Source organism: Bufo bufo, chromosome 4, assembly GCF_905171765.1.
Source record: "Bufo bufo chromosome 4, aBufBuf1.1, whole genome shotgun sequence".
NCBI lineage: Eukaryota > Metazoa > Chordata > Amphibia > Anura > Bufonidae > Bufo > Bufo bufo.
This window is the reverse complement of record NC_053392.1, coordinates 556,295,611-556,318,706: the sequence shown is the minus strand read 5'-3', so window position 1 is coordinate 556,318,706 and position 23,096 is coordinate 556,295,611. Positions and strand designations below refer to the sequence as shown.

Here is a 23,096-nt window from a genome sequence, read left to right as displayed (position 1 = left end):
GCAATCACCAGAGCTCTGGTGAGTGCTGTGGGATCTTAGCAGCTGTCCAAGCACCACAGCGCCATACATCGTATGGTGTCAGTGCTTGATATTGCAGCTCAGCCCCATTAACATGAGGGGCAGAGCTGCAACTAGACCATATGGCCAATGTATGGTGACAGCACTGGCCTAGGATGAGCCTGCTATGCTCACTGAGAACCCAACCTTGTCTAACAGATGATTGGTGGGAGTCCTGGGGTCAGGCCCCCATCAATCTGATATTGATGACCTATCCAGAGGTCATCCCAGATAACCACTTTCCACATCTACCAGTGGTCAGTGAAAAACAAACCAAACACACAGATAACATCCATGTTGGGTCAGTGGTTTTTCATGGACCCATAGACTTCAATGGAAGTGTTTGGGTCCACATAATCAACCATGGTAGTGCTTGTCTCCGTGATTTCTTTTCAATGGGTATGTGTGCTGCACATGGAGAACAATGATCGTACACATGTGTGATTCACTGAAGTGTGAACGAAGCCCAATTCCGGTATCCTGTTCCAGAAAAGGAACAGAATACTGGAACTGCCATATCCAGCATATGCCGGACACCAGCTGTACCTGACGGGTCCCATTCATTGTAATGTCTGGCATGAATACCGGCATTATGCCATACAAATTATCGCTGCATGCAACGTTTTTTTAGCACTGTGCAGAATAAATGTACAAGGGTATTAAAGAGTTAAGAAATCATGGATCTATAACGTCATGTAACAATTTTATTAAATTAAGTGCCGACACGCGTATAAAGGTTTACTGCCATCTTAGGTCAGCAGACATGCCACGGTTTACTTCATCCAAAACCAGTTTATCGGGTGTTGACCTGGAGAAATACAAAATAATTCAGACATTAGCCACAATTCATATAGGACTTAAGGGAACCTGTCACCAGGATTTTGTGTATAGAGCTGAGGACATGGGTTGCTTGATGGCCGCTAGCACATCCGCAATACCCAGTCCCCATAGCTCTGTGTGCTTTTATTGTGTAAAATAAAACGATTTGATACATATGCAAATTACCCTGAGATGAGTCAGAGCTTGAAAATATGACTCTTCTCTGGTCACACAAGTAAGATATGACTCTTATGTTAATTTGCATATGTATCAAATCAGTTTTTTTACACAATAAAAGCACACAGAGCTATGGGGACTGGGTATTGCGGATGTGCTAGCGGCCATCTTGCAACCCATGTCCTCAGCTCTATACCCAAAATCCCGGTGACAGGTTCCCTTTAAGGATACGCTCAGCAATGCCGAGAACTCACTGCACACATTACATTTCCATGGGACTTGCTGGACAGTTAAAGGGGGTTGTCTCACCTGGAACATGGGTGGCATATCCCAGTGTCAGACAGGTGCGGATCCCACACCTATATCACGAACAGAGCTCACAAAAGAGCACTGCACATTCGTGGTCACCCTCCATTCACTGCTATGGGAGCGCAGAAAATAGCGGAGCACTGACTCGACTTCCTGCAGTTCCATAGAAGTGAACGGAACAGTGGCCACTCGATGGGACCTCTGAAAATAGCCGAGTGCGCTCATAATAATGAATGGAGGGCAGCTGTTCATGCACGGTGATCTCTCCCAAACTTTAGGCGCTCCATTTTAAACATAAGTGCGGGACCCGCACCTATCGGACATTGATATATCCTAGCAGTATGCCAGCAAAGTTCCAGGTGAAAAACCCCCTTAACAAAGGCTGATGGGATGATGACAAAATTGGGGATGTTTGCTGTGTAATCCCAGCTACTTTTGCAAAGTGAATGGCACCATGCAGGAATAAAATGTAAAAACCAACACCACAAAAATCTACAAGCTATTCATGGAGTCTTGGACTTAATCATATAAAACTGCACATAGTTTGAAGAGGTTGTCTCATTAAGACCATCCCTAGTTTAATGGCTCATTATGAAGTTATGCACCCGGGATGCTCCCGTTTTAGCACAAATCAAGCCATCCAGGTATTTAAAAAAAAATAAAAAATAATTGGCCATTCAACTGAATGGCCACCATATAATATCACTTTTCCCCTGAAGCAGCTGCTGCAGAGGAAATCCCTGGGTTGCTTTAACTTCCCCAGTGCAAACAGCTGATCTCCAGCTGCAATCTGAAAGGGTTTGCACCCAATTAACATTCACTACACTAACAGCTATAAATGTGAGCACTAGCGGTGGATACATTTCCTGCTGTCAATGGTAACACCCCGACCACCGAGCCTCTGAATAATCATCAATTAAGTGACAGTGTAAAAGGCCCTTTCCACAGGCCAAGAATCCGCCAGATAATCGCTAACTAGCATCGGAACACTCGTTGGCAATTATCTGGCCGTGTAAAGGCGTCGCTGATTACCTGATGAAAAAGCTAAATGCTCATTCGTCGGGTAATCTCATCATTCATGCAGTCACAAAAATGTAGTTTGCTGGCAGCACATCGTGCTGTTTAAACAGCCTCTGCTACCATCAAACAGAGTCTGTATGGGGACAAGCGATGGCATTAATGATCACTCCTCCCCATACTGTGGAGAAGATCACTGCATGTCAATGTAGCGCTGACAAGCAGGCGATTGCCGGGAAGGAATGCTTCCTTACCGACAATCGCCTGCAAAATTGGTCCTTGTAAAAGGAGCCTTGAGAATAGATGCCCAGTGTTGGGGTTGGTACAAGTTATTGCAGTGTAACAGAATATTTTGTTGTTGTTAACAGTGACTTTTATACTAACCACATCATCAATCTTCAGGATACTACGAACGGTTTCTGTGGCTAGAGTCAGTGCACTGATAGACACCAAGAGCGGCTGAACAACAAGTTCCTCCAAAATGTTGGAAATTCCTCCCTACAAAAACAGAAAAAAAAAAATAAAGGATTTGATGGGAGTTTAATTGCAGAAATGAAATTCATTTGTGTGCTGGATAAATAAAATGCAGAACAACCTACCTTGCGCACATTTATGCCTGCTGTCTTCTCACCCTCTGCGTGTCTGTTTCTCAGCTCTGTTACAGTGGATATTGGGTTCAGTCCTGCATTCTCTGCCAAAGTCGATGGGATAACCTCTAAGGCGTCTGCAAAAGCTCTGATACAGTAGGACTCCATCCCACTGAGTGTTCTTGCATATTCATTCAAACGTAGGGATAATTCAATCTCAGGAGCACCTCCTCCAGCAATCAGAGCTCTATAGAAGAAAAGAAAAAAGGTCTCACACGGCCAATCCATTAGTTACCCCATCGATATCAAAAGGACCTAAAGGGTTGTCCTAGGAAGACCTCTCCAGTGCAGAAAGCTAAAAGCAAATCCATCTAGCCCTACAGGGGCACTTGGTGCCACATGTGTAACATTTCCAAAAACCCCAACCAAATACTGAGCTCTCTGCATCGCAAGGTTATGCATTATCAAAGGGCATCCATCCAGTTGTGAAAACCCTTTTAAAATGTATGCAATAAGCAACAGTGGTCTCCCACAGTCATACTGTTAGGCCCCATGCACACAACTGGATGACATCACAGTAACCAGTGTTACACAGGTAAGAAGTGTCCAGGATTTTTTAAATGATTACCTATCCTCTGGAGGTCATCAGTATCTAAATGGTGGGGGTCCCACACTGGTCATCAGTAAAAAAAAAAAAAAAAAAAAAAATCAGAAAACCCTTTAACTATAAAAAGGTTTTGATACCACTCAATAGCACATTGTTTTTGCTTCGGTGTTCTAAATGGCTGCGTGAACTGGTGTTTTTTCCTCAGTGAAAAATGCAAAAAGGCCGAGTTCACACGAACGTGACCCGTGCCTGTGCTGCGGTCCGCAAATTGCGGGCTGCAATGCACGATGGCTGGCCGTGGGTCAGCCGCATCGGATCGTGGACCCATTCACTTTAATGGGTCCGCCATCTGCCCGTTCCGCAAAAAGATAGGACCTGTTCTATCTTTTTGCGGAACGGCAGTACGGGACACAACCCCACGGAAGCACTCCGTAGTGCTTCCGAGGGGTCCCGTTCCGTGCGGCCGTATTTGCGGACCCATTGAAGTGAATGGGTCCGCATCCGTGATGCAGGATGCACACAGAAGTGTGGCTGTGTATTGCAGCTTGCAATTTGCGGGCCGCAATATGGTAACGGATCAGACACGTTCGTGTGAACTAGGCCTTACATAATGGCGCATTTTTTAAAAGGCATCAGAAAGAAAACATTGCACATAATGAACAAAACCGCTTGTGTCCTGAGTTTTAGATTTTCCGAAGACCTTCAGCTAACATCTGGAGATAGAACTTTTTGTGAAAAATGATGCAAAACACGCCACAAAAAATGCAAAAGTGCAGAAAAACACCACCAAAAAAACTGTGTGAACAGGTAAGAATGGGTGACCGATTTCCATGGTCAGGATTTTCCTACGGGAAATGTGGATGCATAGTTTACAAAGAATCCACTGAGGCGGACACTTATCTGCTGCGAATGTTACGGCGGATCCAAAACCCTACTGTGTAATTTAGGCCAGGCCTACATAGGCTTTTGCAGCGCGACTACATCTTCCACCTCCACTGCATTCGAATGGGGACTGAAATATCCTAAATCGCTTGCACTGGTTGTGGAATGTAAGGCTACTTTCACACTTGCGTTGTTCTTTTCCGGCATAGAGTTCCGTCAAAAGGGCTCTATGCCGGAAAAGAACTGATCAGGCATATCCCAATGCATTCTGAATGGATAGAAATCCGTTCAGTTTGCATCAGTATGCCTTCCGTTCAGTCACTGTCAGGCGTTTTGGCCGGACATAATACCGCAGATGTCCGTCCAAAATGCCTGATCAGTCGCCCGAATGCCGGATCCGGCATTGCAAAACAACTGAAGGACGGATCTGTCCTTCCAGTCTGCACATGCGCAGACTGGGAAAACTGTGAAAGAGACTGCAAGACGGATCCATCTATCTGCATGACAAGCGGAGAGACGGATCCGTTCTTGCAATGCATTTGTAGACGGATCCGCACCCGGATCAGTCTACAAATGCTGTCAGTTGTCACACCGATCGGTGGATCCGGCAGGCGGCTCCGACTAACGTTAGTGTGAAAGTACCCTAAGCAGATCTAATTAAAGGGGTTGTCTGGGATCAGAGCTGAACCCGAACATAAGCCCCCCTTCACTCATTCAGCCTGTGTCAGTGGAGCATGTCCAGCTCTGATGCTCCCCCTTGCACTGCATAGTGCAGGACAAGGGCTGTTTGTTTACTGCCGGTCACGTAGCTGGCTTTTTTTTTTTTTTTTTTCAGTATGCTAGTCGGAGGTTTCTGCCTAGCAGCGATTCTGGCATTTCATCTGCACTAATGGGCAGCCTTTAGGCTAAAGTCTGCCAGTGACCATACCGGGCTCACTGCTAGGCGGAAGCTTTGAGATGCCCGGTACGTCACCAGTAGTGAAGAAAAAACCCTTGCTCCGATGCTGCACTCATACAGGCTAAATGAGTGAAGGGGAACTTATGTCCAGGTTCAGAGCTGAACCCTTTTACGATTTGCAGAGGAACCTGTGCTAAAAACCAGCAACGTGTGCGCATTTTTTTATGACGCAAAACATATTTCAGGACTCAAAGTATCCGTAAACACTCCAGAGACCCCATGTGGTCACAAACACAGAACTTCAGAAGTACAGGTCTGAGCACCTTTTGAGTGCTGATAAGCACTGATTTTTGATAGTCGTATGAGCAAGTTCCTAATAAAAGTTTAATAAATCACTGTTGAATAAAGCAATATAAAAAAATAAAAAGTATACAGCCACATACCTTTTCTTAACTAAGCAGCGAATTACACAAAGTGCATCATGAATGGATCGTTCGGCCTCTTCAATCACAAGCTTATTAGACCCACGGACCACAATTGTAACCGTTTTGCCGGGATTAGCGCACCCAGTTATCTGCAAGAGCAATGAAACGCTTAAAAAAACGGTGCAAAAAAAATAATGGAGGTGCAAATGAAGATAAACCTCAGACACTTACCTTTACAAGCTTCCCAGAACCATTAAGACTAACTTCTTCAGCGAGCTCAGCTGAGGACAACATGTCTGCTGTAAACTGGTCAATGTGTGCCACCGGCTTCGTTCCAATTGTCTGATAAAAAAAATGAATTCTTATTAGGCTACTTTCACACTAGCGTTTTTTGAGGATCAGTCATGGATCTGCAAAAACGCTTGCGTTACAATAATACAACTTCCGTCATGAACGGATCCGGTTGTATTAGGTCTTCTATAGCCATGACGGATCCGTCAAACTCCACTGAAAGTCAATGTAGGACGGATCAGTTTTCTATTGTGTGTCAGGACGAATCAGTCTTGCTCAGCACCCCATCGCGGACAGAAAAACGCTGCGTGCAGCGTTATTCTGTCCTCGATGGGAGCGCAACCAAATGGAATGGAATGCATTCTGGTGCACTCCGTGTCGTTCAGTTTTGTCCTCATTGCAATGAATGGGGACAACACTAAAGCTTTTCATCCGCTATTGAGATCCTATGACTGTTCTCAATAGCGGAATTGAAAACGCTAATGTGAAAGTAGCCTTAGGAGTAAACATAAGAATCAACCGCAGACATTCCTAGACAGAGGCCAGGGGTCATTACTGAGGATACAGACCTTACAGATAAACTCTATGTCTTCACGCTCTATCTCCTTGACAACCATGATTTTCATTTTATTCAGGAAGTGTAAGGCAAGATCACTGAGAGCGTCCCTGAGAACACAGGAAATATGGCAGAATGGTTATATATTAATACAAAGAAATAAATATATATAAGAAAAAAGGCAGCACAATGTGTTAATGTGTGCTGCTTTTTCTTTTCTTTCTATTTAGCATCAGTTATATGGCAAAGGGAGAGACAGCCATCCAGGATCGTTATTAGATCCACATTCAGTAGGTTAGGACAATAGAATTCTAGGAAGGCGGATCAAGACAAAGCCCAGCTTAGATTTTGCTTTTTTTTTTTGTCTCCACATTCCAAGAGACATAACTTTTTTAATTTTCTGTACCCATAGCCATATGATGGCTTATTTTTGCTGGGACAAGTTGTATTTTTTTAATGGCACCACTTAATTTAGCATGTTTTGGGCTCTGATATTACGGCATTCACTGTGCACTAAAATTGACATGACATCCTATTCTGTGTGTCAGTACGATTACAGCCATATCAGATAAAAAAAAAAAAAATATATGAATAAAAGCCTTTCAAAAGGGATCCACTTTTTTTGCATCACAAAATTTCCATTTACAGAGCTGTATGGAGGGGGGGGGTGTATTTTGCAGAACAAAAGTTTACCAAAAAAACAAACGGGGAAACTAGTGATATTACAGCATACACAACGCAGGAAATTTTTTATATTCTAATAGTTCATTTTCGGATGCTGCACAGTTATAAACATGTCAACTTTTTTAACCTTATATAATAACTTTAAAGGGAACCTGTCACCTCTACTATGCTACCCTCACTGAGTGTTTCTAAATGTTCATTGTGTTACCCTAAACATATAAATTACCGTATTGTTCGCCCCATAAGATGCACTTTTTCCCCCAAAAGTGGGGGAAAAATGCCCCTGCGTCTTATGGGGCGAATGCTGCCATTTTACATCGCAGACAGCGATGTATCAGCTGGACGGGGGAGGGGCCAGTGTGGTCACTGTACTCCGGCCCCGCCGCTCACTCACTTCCTTAATGCCTAAACCTTTTATAATAATAGCTTTCATTGAAGTTCCGATCCCCAGCCACATCTGTACTACTTACTAAATGTCCTGTAGCAGGCAGAGCAGGGCGGCCGTAACTCACTGACGTCACGTGCCTGCGCCGCCTACTTCATTCAGATCACCCCGTCCCCATATAACAGTGCCATCCACCTATGATGCTGTGCGCTCGATGTATGCCGCTCCGGGACATATGGCCCGCTCACGGACTGTATGTCTCGGAGGGCATACGGTCGTGTGCATGAGCCCTTATCCAAAGGAGTCCGCTGATGGACCATTCTGTTCACGTGCCCGGACCATCAGCGACAATAGGAGGACCAGAGCACAAACAGGCTAACAGACTTTAAAAAGAGGACGCCGCTGACCAAAGAATTTGATACTACAATGGTGCCTCACAGTACTTATTTTATGGCACAGTATCAGCACCAATCAGCAACAGGATAGAGTTCTAATGTATACTTTGCTAAAGAATTTTGCGCTACCTTAAAATTGACTTCTGGATAAGCAGCACATTGCAGCCAGCCTTCTTAATCTGCTTCACAAGGTTCAGGATGTAGGTTCTCTCTTCTCTTAAAACTCTATCCATTTGTGCATAATCTGACACCACAATCTGGTTATCCATCTGGAAGGAAATAGACATCACGTCATGTTACTACAATATCACGCCCACCATAAGGCTCCATTCACACATCCGCAATTCCATTCTGCGGAACGGAATTGCGGACCCATACGTCGTGCGGCCCCGATCCAGAATTGCGGACCCGCACTTCCGGGTCCGCAATTCCGATCCTGAAAAAAATAGAACATGTCCTATTCTTGTCCGCAATAGCGGACAAGAATAGGCATATTATCTTAGTGCCGGCAATGTGCGGTCTGCAAAATGTGGAACGCACTGCCGCTATCCGTGTTTTGCAGATCTGCAAAACACACACGGATGTGTGAATGGAGCCCAACTTGTACAGGTAGAAGACTGACCAAGCAAGCCACACACTGGATTTGGAGCAGCTTTTGTCAGGAGTATATCTGCATAGAGTAGCTGAAGTACGTACAATCGAATACTTACGTCTGTTTTGGGGGAAGACAAGCAGAACTGAATTAGACCAATCTTTGCTTTTTCTACTCTGGTTACTCCAGTGTTGGACAATTTCTGTGTGAGCACCAGGCCATCAACCAGTTCACAGTCATCAATGGTTCCACTAGAAAGAAGAGAAGACAGCATGTGCCTCCAGTAGCAAGTCTTCTAACATCACCAACTAAACAGGGTTATAAAAAGGTCATACATACAACTGATCGCATATTGCCGGGATCTGCAGTCACTTCACAGTCAATATGGGGAGGAATCCAACACCTGGGACTCCCTATGATCTCAAGAATGAAGGGGCCACAGCACTGCAGCCACTTCCCTCCACAGTGGTGCTCCCGGCCTCCTGACTGTGCAGGGAACTGCAATACAACTGTGCTGCAGTCCCTTTATTTTCAGGGTATGTGATGGTCCCAGAGGTCAGACGATTGGCTTGTAATTTAGAATGCACCATCACAATGTCTACACAGCACTACCAGCAGGCCAAATGCCCCTGTGCCGCGCTCTGCAGACCAATGACCCATCAAAGCAATATTTCTATAAGTGTAGGAGCATCAAGACCATGGTTAAAAAGCTATTCACACTGTAGACATTTATTACCATCAATGTCTGACGGATGCAGGTCACACCTCTGGGACTCGCTCACTCTTCAAAATTGGGACCCCCACCCCCCCCATACCAGGCTTGCTTGGCTGTTTCCACAACTCCCACAGAAATTAACGGAGAGACCCAACTGCATGTGCGGCCACCTCTCCAATCACTGCCTGAATGTACCGCTCACCTCATTAGTTGTGATGGAAGGGGTCGGTGGAACACATTCTAGAGACAGGTGTGGGTCCCAGAGGAGGGATTCGCATCCATCAGACATTTACTTTAACCCTTTAAAGGACCTCCCCAAACATGGCGCCCGCTCGTACGTGACCCGCGGCACATGTATGCGATCAGTCATAAGGCTGATCGCATATATTTTCCCTTTCAGATGCCGTGGTTAAATGTGACCACGGCATCTGCGCAGTCCGGAAGCGGAAGTCGCGCACTTCCGCTCCGGTAACAGTGTTCCCCGGCTGAGATCGGGGAACCTGTTACATTGAGCTAATAGGCTGAAGCCTCATGCAGGCTTTGGTGCCTATTAGATGACTATACCAATACAGGTCACTAGGTGGCAGCATTGTATTGGTATAGTGCAAATGAAGTGTTCAATGGTGTCTATATAGACATCAATGAACACAATAGGCAATTGCCAGTTATTGTCACCCAGGGTGACTTAATAAAAAATAAAATTAAGTTCAAATCACCCCTCTTTCCTAAATAAAAAATACTTCAACAATAAAAAAAAATAAACATAATGGGCTATTGCCGCGTGCGAAAATGCCCATAATAAAATATAACAATATTAATGGCATACAAATGGAGCAATGGGGGAAGGAGAGAAAGCCAATATGCCATTTTTTGTCACTACCCAATATTTTTTTTTTTTTATAAAAACTGATCAAAAAGTCGCACACACTTCAAATTTGTCCTGCGAAAAATTAGCCCTCACACAGCCCCGTACACATAACTACAAAAGGTTATAGGGGTCAGAATATGGTTATAAAAAAAAAAAAAAAAATTAAAAAATCCCCTCAAAAGTTTTTTTTTTTCTCAGTATAATAAATGCAAAAACAAAATTAGTATGGTTGTAAACATACTGACCTGGAGAATGAAGATAACAGGTCAATTTTTTTTTTTTTTTTTATCAGACATGCGATTTTTCCCAATTCTACCCCATTTGGAATTCCCCCCTCCCCCCGCTTCCAACTACATGGTATGCAACCGTAAATGGTGCCATTAGAAAGTACAACCTGTCCCACAAAAAATAAGCCCTCATAAGGCTATGTGAATGGAAAAATAAAGAGTTAGGACTATGGGAAGGCGGGGAGTGAAAAATGAAAATGCAAAAATGGAAAATCCCAGGGTCCTTCAGGGGTTAAACTACTTGCTTCACTTCACCAGCTCATGATACTCTTGCAAGTGGAATCTTGATTTACACTGAAAACCACAACCCTATTAGAGTCCACTACAAAATTTCTTACCCAAGTTTCTTGACCATTTTGATGTCACGCAGATCAACGCTATTTGCCGTCAATGGATCGATCACTTTCATTACAGCTTCCACACTCATTGGTGCAAGCAAACTGGAATACTGGGAGACCACCTTAAAGAAACAGAAAAATAAATAAATACAAATGTAGCGTCTTTATCCAGCTGGGAAAAATGTCTCCTTCACAATGTTACAGGATGAAAGGGGCTATCCAGTCATTGAAATTTTTAAAAGGCTCCCCATGGTGTAAAATAAGTCAATACTTGCCTTACCAATGATCCCTCCCAATCGGTTTATGGCTCCTACTTACTACTCAACAGGCAGGAAATGCCCGCTCAGCCAACCACTAGCTGACAGGGGTCACCACTGCAGCCAGCGACTGGCTAAACGGGCATTTAGGCTCTATTCACACGTCCGCAAGTATTGTCTGCACCTGTTCAGACCCATTCATACTTTATGGGGACTGAATAAATGTGGAGAGCACACTATGTGCTCTCCGCATCCGCATTTCCGGAGCACGGCCCGATCTTCCGGTCCGCAGCTCCAGAAAAAAAAAAATAGAGCATGTCCTATTCTTATTTCAATGGGGCCGCCGCCTGGGTCTTTTGCGGTTCCGCAATGCAGTACGGACGTGTGAATGGAGCCTTACTGCGTGTGAAAAGGAGCAGCAAGCGGAGACCGGCGAAGTACAATGCGGCAAAGGTATGACTACGGGACCATCACAGATGTCTTCAGCTGCCAAGCGCACATGCAACAAGTCAGTTTCATAGATACGAATCTGCTAACAGATGCCCTTTAGGGTGAACGCACATAAGATCCGCACAAACGTCTGCGTGGATTTCCGTGCGTTTCTGCAGCACATTATGAACCAAAATGCACAACTGCAGATTTTGAGCCGGTTTCGCTGCAGATCTCACCCTTCCATTGAAATGGTTGAAATCCGCAAACATAATTGACATACTATTAGGTCAATTTCTGCGCAGAAAAAAACTGCTATGTGTACATGAGACTTATGTCATCTTCTACACTTTGCTGCTGCTGTACTGTATTCTGCGACACGTGCAGGTGGCCAATAGATGACGATGCGGTCCTGTGTGCGATACGCCATCCTTCCTCCCCATCACTACCATCTATTGTACAGCGGGGTTCCTGATCTACAACCAATAACAATGGAGGGATCGTCCAGCCTGACAGAGAATCTTAGCAATGTGTAGTGAAGGTAGCCCTCACCTCCACCAAGCAACCCATCCTAGTCACTCATATCATTCCTGGAGAACCCCTTTAATGTGTCTAATACACCACGTGATCAGAAGCCCATGCTGATGTGGTGCAGTTATTAATGTGTATGCAGCCCTGTACTAAACAGATGTATACGGATTAAGCAAATACCTTTGAGTTTAGTGACGTCGTGGCACTGTTCAGTAACGTTTCTCGGTCGCTCAGCTCCACAGGTTGGGCCATACTGGTCAGAACTTCAATCCCTCTCTCTACTGCCAGCTGGAAGGACTCAGAAATTGTGGTGGGGTGTATACCTACATGGAAGCAAGGGAAAAAAAGGAAACACCAAGACATTAATCCACTGGACATAAAAGGGATAGTCAGAGTTAATAAAAATAATAAAAAAAACTGGTGAAAGGCAGGGACCATGTTAACTGAAGGCGAGAAGTTCTACTCAACAGTTCAAACCCACTCTGCTCCAGCACCACCGCTCCGATCCCCCGCGCCACTGCGGCCGTGATGGCTTGTGCAGTATGTGGGCACGTCACTGCTGCAGCCATGTAAACAAAGCCCGGCAGGGAAGCAGCGGCCCTGGAGTGGACGGTCTCTGAACCGATAAATATAATCACTTCGATTGGACATGCCACACTGTAGGCTCTGAATGATGGGTAGTATAGAGACAGAGCCGCTGGCTTTGGCACTGGAGGCTAGGTTATACTACTACTCTTTACCCGCTTCATCGGTGCACCCAAAAGTCCAGCATTTGGCCTCTGCTGCCTCCTGAGAAGAGGGTTCATCTAGGTGGACAATCTGAAATCTAGCTGAACTATCTCTACCAAGCCTACCTTTCTGCAGCAGCTTGGCACAAGCATCTAGGAGAGCACCAGCGATGACCACCACAGATGTTGTGCCATCTCCAGCTTCAATATCTTGAGCTTTGGATAATTCAACCAACTGTACAATAAAAATAAAAAAAAATCATGAAAAAGTACAATTAAATAAACACAATGAAAGGGGGTGGAGATTTATTAACGGTTTTACGCAAATTGCGGTGCTGAATGTAGATCAACACATGCTCATAGAAGGTGTAGGCAGATTTTTGGGGTCATTTATGAAACTAAGAAGAAAGTGTAAAGTAGAACTGGCTTAGGTGCCCATAGCAACCAATCAGATTCCAACCTTCATTTTCGACAGCTCCTTTGGAAAAAGAAAGGTGGAATCTGATTGGCTGCTATGGCAACAGCCAGTTCTACTTTACACCAGTTTGATAAATGACCCACCTTCCTTTATTTTCTATGTTTACACCAGACAAAAAAATTCTTCAAATTTACTAAGGCAGTGTTCACATCGGCAGGAAGATGCTCCGGCTGCAGGATGCCGCACAAATGCCAGCTGTTGGCCGAACCAGAAACCATTGCATGTAATGTTTTTTGTCCATCCGAAAACTGGTATTTATGCCACAGATTTGCAGGATCACAGTCAATGGGGATCCAGCAGTGATCTGTATAGGCTAAATGCACACGACCGTTGTGCGTTTTGCGGTCCGCAGAACACGGATGGCGTCCGTGTGCGTTCCGCAATTTGTGGATAGGCACGGACAGCCATTAGTATAAAACGGACAAGAATAGGACAGGTTATATTTTTTTTGCGGCCCACGGAACAGAGCAACGGAGTGCTGTCCGCATCTTTTGCGGCCCCATTGAAGTGAATGGGTCCGCATCCAAGCGGCTCAGATGCGGACCAAAACAGCGGTCGTGTGCATGTAGCCTAATCCAGCAGTGCCGGATCCGGTGAACTCTGGCAGGTTGTTCTCTGCGGGAAACATTCACTGGAGATGTGAACGTGGCCTAATGCAGGGCTCGACAAATCCCGGGCGCCAGGTCGCCATGGCGACCAGGAATTTGGTCCTGGCGCTTGGGTATTTGTCAGCCCGTTTTCAAAGATGCGCTCTCGGCGCGCACCATGGTTTCCTGAGCCGGCACAGTGGAGAAGGAGAGGAGTCCCTCCCTCCCCACTGTGCGCGGCTGCCGCTGGCCACTAAGAACAGAGTAGGAGGAGGAGGGGAGGGACTGTGGCCACTGCGCCACCAATGAATGTGCCGGCCATATCCCGGCCCCTATGAATGCACGCTGTGATCCGCGCGATTAACCCCTCAGTTGAGGGGTTATTCGCGCGGATCACAGCGTCCTGTCAGAGGTCGGGTGCCGGGAATGTTCTTCAATCTCGACTCTCTGCATTGGTGGCAGTGGGCAGTTCCGATCGGAGTCCCAGCAGTGTAATGCTGGGGCTCCGATCGGTTACCATGGCAGCCAGGAGTCACGCTACTGAAGTCCTGGCTGCGATGGTATGTTAGTAAGCAGCATTATACTCACGTGCGCCGTGGCCGCCGGGCGCTCTTTCTTCTGTCTGTGCGGCTCATTGCTAATGCTTATAGCATTAGCAATGCGCCGCACAGACCTATGAGAAGGAGCTCCCGGCGATCACGGCGCACGTGAGTATAATGCTGCTTACTAACATACCATCGCAGCCAGGACTTCAGTAGCGTGACTCCTGGCTGCCATGGTAACCGATCGGAGCCCCAGCATTACACTGCTGGGACTCCGATCGGAACTGCCCACTGCCACCAATGATGGGGGGGAGGAGGAGGAGGGGCTGATAAGAGGGAGGGGGGCTAATCAGAGGCTGGCTGCAATGGTCATCTCCCTGCTGTTGTGTGCACAAAGCACAGGGCAGCAGGGAGAGTGTAAAGTCCTATTCACCCTAATAGAGCTCTATTAGGGTGAATATGACAAGGGTTCTAGCCCTTAAGGAGGCTAATAGTTCAATATATTGCGATATACATGCTTAAAATTATATCGCAATATAGATATTTTATGACGCGGCTCCACCTGGCTCCTAACTTTTTTAGCTGGCTCCTAGATTCCAAGGAAATTTGTCAAGCCCTGGCCTAATGGGTTTATCCCACAAAAATCAGGCATCCACAGGATCTGAAAAACTTGACTTGCAGCTTACATTTTTAAAGGGGTTGTCCGGGTTCAGAGCTGAACCCGGACATACCCTTATTTTCACCCAGACAGCCCCCCTGAGGCTAGCATCGCAGCATCTCATGCTCCGATGCGCTACCTTGCCCTGCACTAGATCGCGCAGGGCACAGGTTCTTTTGTTTTCAATAACACACTGGCGGACGGAGGCTTCCGCCCGGCAGTGTGTTCGGTGACGTCACCGGCTCTGATGGGTGGGGTTTAGCGCTGCCCTGTCAGTTATACTGGCTAGGGCAGCGCTAAATCCCGCCCATCAGTGCCGGTGACGTCCCCATGGTTCCTGTCAGCCCCATGGAGAGCCCCGGTACGTAACCGGATCTCCAAAAAATGCCTTTGCCCTGGAGGGATGTTCGGGTTCAGCTCTGAACCCGGACAACCCCTTTAATACAAATCATTTCAACTCCTTCTACACATTTTACCAGGGATGTTTAAAATGTTCAATGTAGTGAGAACACAGCAAACCCTCCCATGTAATACATACAAATATTGCAGCAAAATCCTCAATTCTTTTCCAGTATATGTGGATGTGCCTCAAGGCCTCTTTCACACATTGTATGTGTTCTCCATGGACAGCACACGTATCCATTGATTTTAATGTGTTCATTCATACATAATTGGTTTTCCATTGAGCGTGGATCAGTGGAAAGATAACAGACATGCACTACTTTGGTCCATGATGCAGACAAAACATTTCCATTGAACTCTATGGGTTCATGAAAGAACACGGATGGCAGAAGACTAACCACTGATCGGACATGCTCTGGAAATCCCTTTTCAGCCTAGCAGTGCTCGTAAAATACGGATGACACACAGAGGACAAAAAACAGACACACGAACCAACAATGGACTCTTCACAGGCGGACATCACTGATACGCACGTGAAAGAGGCCTAGAGCGGTGGTCTGACAGCAGACGTAGCCAAGGGGACCAGTACTGAAGAACAGTGGAGGTTCCATCTACCTCTATAGCTCTGGATAAAATGGAATCGGGTACATGAGGCCTTAGGCTGTATTCACATTGCTCTTTTTGTAGCATTGTTTCGCTCAGCTGGAGACGCTTCCAGCCCTCATCTTGAAAATGGTGAAACATGAACAGCACAAGTGAAGCCACGTCCGTGGACACCGACAGTGACTTACCATCTTTGCTGCCGGGTGCAGGACTTGCATTTGCTTCAGGATAGTTGCTCCGTCATTAGTAATGGTCACATCTCCTTTACCATCTTGAATCTTCAATACATGAGGAGGGAATAACCGATCAATGAACAAGCGGCCGGCAACAAGCCATACCTCACCAAACACACGACCAGCCGCGGTCTTACCATTTTGTCCATGCCCTTTGGCCCCAGGCTTGTTCTGATGGCGTCGGCAACAGCTACAACATAAAGGAACATTTCAGAAATCTAATGTCTGAGCAGCGGTAACTCCAATCACAGGCATTTAACCCCCCCAGATGCAGTGGTCGAATGTGACCACGGCATCTGAAAGGGTTTTTGACAGAAAATACTGTGCTCCCAGGGTCTACAAACGTCTCCTCACGCCGAGGTCGGGGGAGCCGTTCACTCCATGTGGTAGCCTTGAGCCTTCCAAAGGCTGTGGCAGGGCTCCATAGGAACACAGCGAATCGGACATAAACTGCAATGGTAATTCATCGCAGTTTGTGGGAGAAGCGATCTAAGAACCAATGTTCAAGTGGCCTGAGGGCACTAAATATATACGGTAAGTAAAAAAAAAACAAAAAAAAAAAAACACTGCTGTTTCTCCATATTAAAAATAAACAATTATATACTAAAGATCTTTTGCACTATTAAAGGGGTTGGCCGAGTTAAGAAAAAATATATATAGCACTGTAAATCTGATGGGCAGCAATATATAACTGACCTAAGCAAGTTTAGGTAAAAAAATATCTATTTCCTCATTTCCCTGGTTCTCTTCTGGTCCTTTGTTTACCTGCAATAACAATCTGAGTGACATGTCTGCCTGCTGGGAGACCAGGCAGCATGTAGCATGTGTAGGACTACAAGTCTCAGCTGTACAATGACACTGCTGATACACAGGATCCTCCCCCTACCTGTTCTTGTGCAGAACTCCTCTAGTCTGCAGGAGGGTGTGGCCAGCAGCCATGTCTCCTGTACAGACTCATCTGATCTCTTAGGCCCCTTGCAGACGAGCGTTCCTCCCGCAGCGAGTCCGCAATGCAGCACGCGGCCTGACCTCCCATCAGGAGTCACATAGCCTTATATTGGATTTATGATGCTATGTAACCCTTACAGTTCTGGAATGCATTGGATAATACTGGCATAATGCTGCCAGTGTTATCCAATACATTCCAGAACTGTAAGGGTTACAAAGCATTATAAATCAATATAATGCTATGTGAATACCGTTAGTGCTGGGAGGTCAGGCCGGGTGCTGCGTTGCAGACTCGCCGTGGGAGGAATGCTCGTCTGCAAGGGGCCTTAGGCTGAGTTCACATGGCGAGATTTCCGCAATGAGTGAGGTGAACGCATTGCACCCGGACTGAATCCTGACCCATTCATTTCTATGGGGCTGTGCACATGAGCTGTGATTTTCACGCATCACTTGTGCGTTGCGTGAAAAATCGCAGCATGCTCTATATTCTGCGTTTTTCACGCAACGCAGGCCCCATAGAAGTGAATGGGGCTGAGTGAAAATCGCAAGCATCCGCAATCAAGTGCGGATGCGGTGCGATTTTCACGCATGGTTGCTAGGTGACAGTCTATTCACTGTAATATTTTCCCTTATAACATGGTTATAAGGGAAAACAATAGCATTCTTTAATACAGAATGCTTAGTAGGTGGTCAATTGAGGGTTAAAAAATTATTAACTCACCTTCTCCTCTTGATCGCGTAGCTGCCGGTCTCTTCTTTAGTCATGAGCTGCTGGCTAAAGGACCTGTGGTGACGTCATATCACATGGTCCAATCACATGATCCATCACCGTGGTGATGGACCATGTGATCTGATGTCACCACAGGTCCTTTAGCCGGCAGCTCATAATTAAAGAAGTAAGAAGAGACCGGCAGCTACGCGATCAAGAGGAGAAGGGAAGTTAATTATTTTTTAATCCTCAATTGACCACCTACTAAGCATTCTGTATTAAAGAATGCTATTTTCCCTTATAACCATGTTAACTGATAAGGGAAAATAATAACATCTACACAACACCGAACCCAAAGCAGAACTTCTGTGAAGAAGTTCAGGTCTGGGTACCACAGTCAGTTTTTTATCACGCGCGTGCAAAACGCGGAACGCAATCAAAACTGACTGCAATTGGGTACCTACTCGCGTGGGTTTGCCGCAACGCATCTGGACCTTATCCGGACACGCTCGTGTGAACTCAGCCTTAGGCTACTTTCACACTCATGTTTGGTGCGGATCCGTTCAGATAATACAACCGTCTGCAGCCGTTCAGAACGGATCCGTTTTTATTATCTGTAACAGCCTTGAACACCATTAAAAGTCAATGGAGGACGGATCCATTTTCTATTGTGCCAGATTGTGTCATAGAAAACTGATCCATCCCCATTGACTTACATTGTGTGTCAGGACGGATCCATTTGCCTCTGCATCATCAGGCGGACACCAAAACGTTGCAAGCAGCGTTGTGGTGTCCGCCTCCAGAGCGGAATGGAGACTGATCGGAGGCAAACTGATGCATTCTGAGCGGATCCTTTTCCATTCAGAATGCATTAGGGCAAAACTGATCCGTTTTGGACCGCTTGTGAGAGCCCTGAACGGATCTCACAAACGGACCCAGAAACGGCAGTGGGAAAGTAGCTTTGTGCACGAAACATCAGAGCAGGGAGAGAAGCCGACATCACAGGTCACGTGACTGAGTCAAATCTGAGAAAGCAGCCACTGGAGATAGTGAGTGAATTGGAAAGATGTTACATTTGCCTAGTTAGAAACATACAAAGAATTTTAAAAAAAAACTCGGACAACCCTATTAAAATAAACATATTTATATCATATGGGGAACGTCATAAAAAAAAAAAAAAAAAAAAAAAAAAAAAAAAAAGGAAATAAGATCAGTCATACACACCTGTCAGAAAGAGGGGGGGGGGGAGATTAGGGGTGCAGAAAATTTAGCTGCAAAGTTTACATCAGTTTTCACAAGCCTACATTATTTTTTCAGTATCAAAACACAGAAAGAAAAAAAAATGACATTATCACTAATCTTATGGTTTTGGGAGTAAAAAAATAAAATAATCAGTGTCTTGAAGGGATTAATAGTGTATATATAAGTACGTCCAGCCGCACCTCAGGGATCACCCACCATTCATTCCTGCTACATAGAAACACAGGGATGCTGGAGGGGTTCTGGCTAGGACTGCCGCCAACTCCAAATTTGGGTACAAAATATCAACAAGCACAGTGCATCAGTCTATAGACAGCTCTGCTCCCCCCCCCCCCCCCCATCAGTCTATAGACAGCTCTGCTCCCCCCCTCCCATCAGTCTATAGACAGCTCTGCCCCCCTCCCATCAGTCTATAGACAGCTCTGCCCCCGTCCCATCAGTCTATAGACAGCTCTGCCCCCCTCCCATCAGTCTATAGTAGACAGCTCTGCCCCCCCCCCCCCCATCAGTCTATAGTAGACAGCTCTGCCCCCCCCATCAGTCTATAGACAGCTTCCCTACTGATCAGAAACTACAATTCCCAGCATGCCTTAACGAGCTGCAGCAGTGGGGGAATGCTGGGAAATGTAGTCCCCCAGGCGTTAGAGTCCTGGGTACAGTCCACAGCCTCTGCGGCCTCCACAACGTGCACCGGAGCGGCCTCCTCACCTTTCCCTGCGGAGATGTTGCTGAAACGGATCTGGGACGGCTTGTCGCGGTCCTGGTAGGCTCCTCTCTTCTTGCCCGCACCTCCATTGCCTCCTCCTGATGCTGCCATGACTTTAGGAGCAGAGATATCCGGCATTATGGATAGACCGTTTCGGGCGGTTGTAGTACGGAGAGGGTCACGTCCCGGCGCGGGTCACTGGGCGGCGGATGACGATGGATTGAACGGTCTCCCCTGTCAAACCCCGACGCCTGAAGCTTCCAGAACAAAACGCCGGTTGGAGGCGGAGTCGTGGGAACGTAAGGGAGGCTTTAGTGCGTGATGACGTCAGAGCGCGCCCTGGAACGCGTCTGAATTCGTCTCTTCTGGCAACAGAACGTAGTGTATTTATTAGTGAGGGCCACGTGACGTGAGGGCCAGAGAGCCCCTGTCTCCTTCCTCTGGTAATTCTGTGCACAAATCACAATAACGTTCCCTCAATTCCTATTATTCCTTATGCAGAAAAAATATTACAAAATTGTAGTCCTGATACAAGGTAGCCGAGTGCTGCATCTCCGGAACTCCATAGAAATGAATGGAGAAGCTGAGTGCACGCCGACCGTCCACTCCTTTCATTTTGCGGATACGGTCCCAGCTGTAGGCCCCCGCGATTAACTTTCGCTAAAAAACCCACAGGTGGCTGTTTCCTTTCTGCCTCTCATTCATCTCAATGCAGCGCCTATATCCGCGGCTGCGCTGTTAAGCTGCCTCTCCGCAATCCTCAGCACTGCCTCCCATTAAGGCCTCTCTCACACTGGCGTGTGCGGCCCGTTGCCGTATTGCGGGCCGCAATACACGGGCGCCGTTCTGTGGGCATTCCGCATCACGGATGCGGACCCATTCACTTGAATGGGTCCGCTAATCTGGAGGTGCGGAATGGTGCGGAACGCTACGGAAGCACTACGGAGTGCTTCTGTGGGGTTTTGTCCCGTACTTCCGTTCCGCAAAAAGATAGAACATGTCCTATTTTTTTGCGCAAGGGCCGGATCGCGGACCCATTCAAGTGAATGGGTCTGCGATCCGCTGCGGCTGCCCCACGGACTGTGCTCGTGCATTGCGGGCCGCACACGCCAGTGTGAAAGAGGCCTAAAATGAATGGAAAGCAGAAATGACACGGCCGCTCATAGGTTTTACGCGAAATTTATCTGTGGCTGCCCTCGCCAAAATTTGAATGTAAAAGCATGTTAATGTCCCCTAATAGTTATCCCCTATCCTGTGGGTAGGGGACAACATTATATAACTGGAATAGCCCTTGAAATGTCATTTATTATATTTACGGCAACCAAACAGTTAACAAATTAGCAGACTGTTTAGGTTACCAGGATGATGGACCCAGTCCACCCCCTGGCGACTGTCACAGTACAGCGCACCGTTCACAATGGAGAGGGTGATATCCAATTTCTGTGGCAAAACACGGATATACTGTAATATATATTGTTGCCACAAATTTGCAGCAAAATCTACACTGGACTTTTCCACTTCTGTCCCGTGTGCCTAAGGGTTGTAAGCTGTCTAGTCTCTATCAAACCCCTTTCATTTAAAGGCATTGTCCCACGATTGTCAAACCAGCACAAGGATCTGATTACTTTTGCAATTGCATTTAATTAAAAATGTATTATAGCCACTGAGTTGTTTAATAAAATCTATCTACCTGCTGTTTTTTTCTTCTCATTTCTTTGTCCTGCTCACTGAGGTGGCCGCACATGCTCAGTTTCATCCTTCAACTGCCTCCTGAACTGTGATAGGCAGAGCATGGAAACGCCTCCTGAGCTGTGATAGGTAGAGCATGGACACGCCCCCTGAGCTGCAGCAGGAAAGGCCTTCTGCTGCAGGAGGGAGACTTCCCCTCAGGCACACTTTACACTCATCTGCTGCAGCAGGCCTCTTCTGGTCCTTATCTACACTCATCTGCTGCAGCAGGCCTATTCTGGTCCTTATCTACACTCATCTGCTGCAGCAGGCCTCTTTTGGTCCTTATCTACACTCATCTGCTGCAGCAGGCCTCTTCTGGTCCTTATCTACACTCATCTGCTGCAGCAGGCCTCTTGTGGTCCTTATCTACACTCATCTGCTGCAGCAGGCCTCTTCTGGTCCTTATCTACACTCATCTGCTGCAGCAGGCCTCTTGTGGTCCTTATCTACACTCATCTGCTGCAGCAGGCCTCTTCTGGTCCTTATCTACACTCATCTGCTGCAGCAGGCCTCTTCTGGTCCTTATCTACACTCATCTGCTGCAGCAGGCCTCTCCTGGTCCTTATCTACACTCATCTGCTGCAGCAGGCCTCTTCTGGTCCTTATCTACACTCATCTGCTGCAGAAGGCCTCTTCTGGTCCTTATCTACACTCATCTGCTGCAGCAGGCCTCTTCTGGTCCTTATCTACACTCATCTGCTGCAGCAGGCCTCTTCTGGTCCTTATCTACACTAATCTGCTGCAGCAGGCCTCTTGTGGTCCTTATCTACACTCATCTGCTGCAGCAGGCCTCTTCTGGTGCTTATCCCCAGCAGGGGTTTAGGTGCACACCATGTGGCTTCCTCTCCACTATGGGAGAAATGCACCTTTCCTGTGCTTATGTGATGCTTCTCCGTTTGCCCTCTGAGTGGGCGACGAGCGTGCCATGTCATCTCTCGTCATACCGGAGGCTGGCAGAGCCAGTAACACCCCAGTCAGAGCTCATGCCACCTTTGTTTCTTCTCTGCACTCTCTCCTAGCAAAGGGCTGAGCCTACTGGACTGGCACCACCACTGGTACATTTTAAAGGGGCTGTGTTTTTTTTAAGGTTGGCTCTGGCCACCAAATCACCATGCCTATGCCCACACTGTTCCTCTGTCAGAAGATCATACTTGGCAGGGATTTGCTCCATTAATGTCTATGAACAGCTTGGAGTATAATACACTGGTGCAGTTGCCATTAGCAACCAGTTCCTCCGTCATTGGTTACAATGATCCTCATCATCAATGTAAGGTTCGTCAGCTATGCAACCGACTCCACAATCTGCGCTAGCGCAGGACCTAACCATTTGCCAACCAACATATGGCCGCACAGCTGTTCCTGCCGCGCTTCCGCCATCCATAAGCTTCGAGTCACATGACTTGGC

At 46.6% G+C, this 23,096-nt stretch overlaps 1 protein-coding gene across 2 annotated transcripts; it reads right to left on the bottom strand.

The window, feature by feature from the left end:
- Window positions 1-741: 741 nt before the first annotated feature.
- CCT4 (chaperonin containing TCP1 subunit 4) lies at window positions 742-20,269 on the bottom strand. 2 transcript variants are annotated; one of them, XM_040430153.1, is made up of 14 exons: window positions 19,963-20,268; window positions 16,475-16,527; window positions 16,293-16,382; window positions 12,961-13,069; window positions 12,287-12,429; window positions 10,890-11,011; window positions 8,800-8,932; window positions 8,219-8,358; window positions 6,639-6,735; window positions 6,010-6,120; window positions 5,797-5,927; window positions 2,979-3,213; window positions 2,764-2,877; window positions 742-865 (listed from the first exon to the last, which is right to left on the bottom strand). In XM_040430153.1, the coding sequence occupies exons 1-14, from the start codon at window positions 20,096-20,098 to the stop codon at window positions 851-853; spliced, it is 1,629 nt and encodes a 542-aa protein (XP_040286087.1). In that variant the 5' UTR covers window positions 20,099-20,268; the 3' UTR covers window positions 742-850. The 2 variants fall into 2 exon arrangements, with proteins under 2 accessions (XP_040286087.1, XP_040286086.1); XM_040430152.1 differs by having other exon boundaries at window positions 2,764-3,213; window positions 19,963-20,269.
- Between the last annotated feature and the right edge of the window lie 2,827 nt (window positions 20,270-23,096).

What these genes read in the sequence shown, in the direction of transcription:
- CCT4 (XM_040430152.1), bottom strand. Translation starts at nt 20,098, where the DNA reads ATGCCGGATATCTCTGCTCCTAAAGTCATGGCAGCATCAGGAGGAGGC. An exon ending in CAAAGGGCATGGACAAAATG is followed by an intron (nt 16,383 to 16,474) that starts GTAAGACCGCGG and finishes CATGTATTGAAG; the next exon opens with ATTCAAGATGGTAAAGGAGA. An exon ending in GTTCTGGGAAGCTTGTAAAG is followed by an intron (nt 5,928 to 6,009) that starts GTAAGTGTCTGA and finishes TTGCTCTTGCAG; the next exon opens with ATAACTGGGTGCGCTAATCC.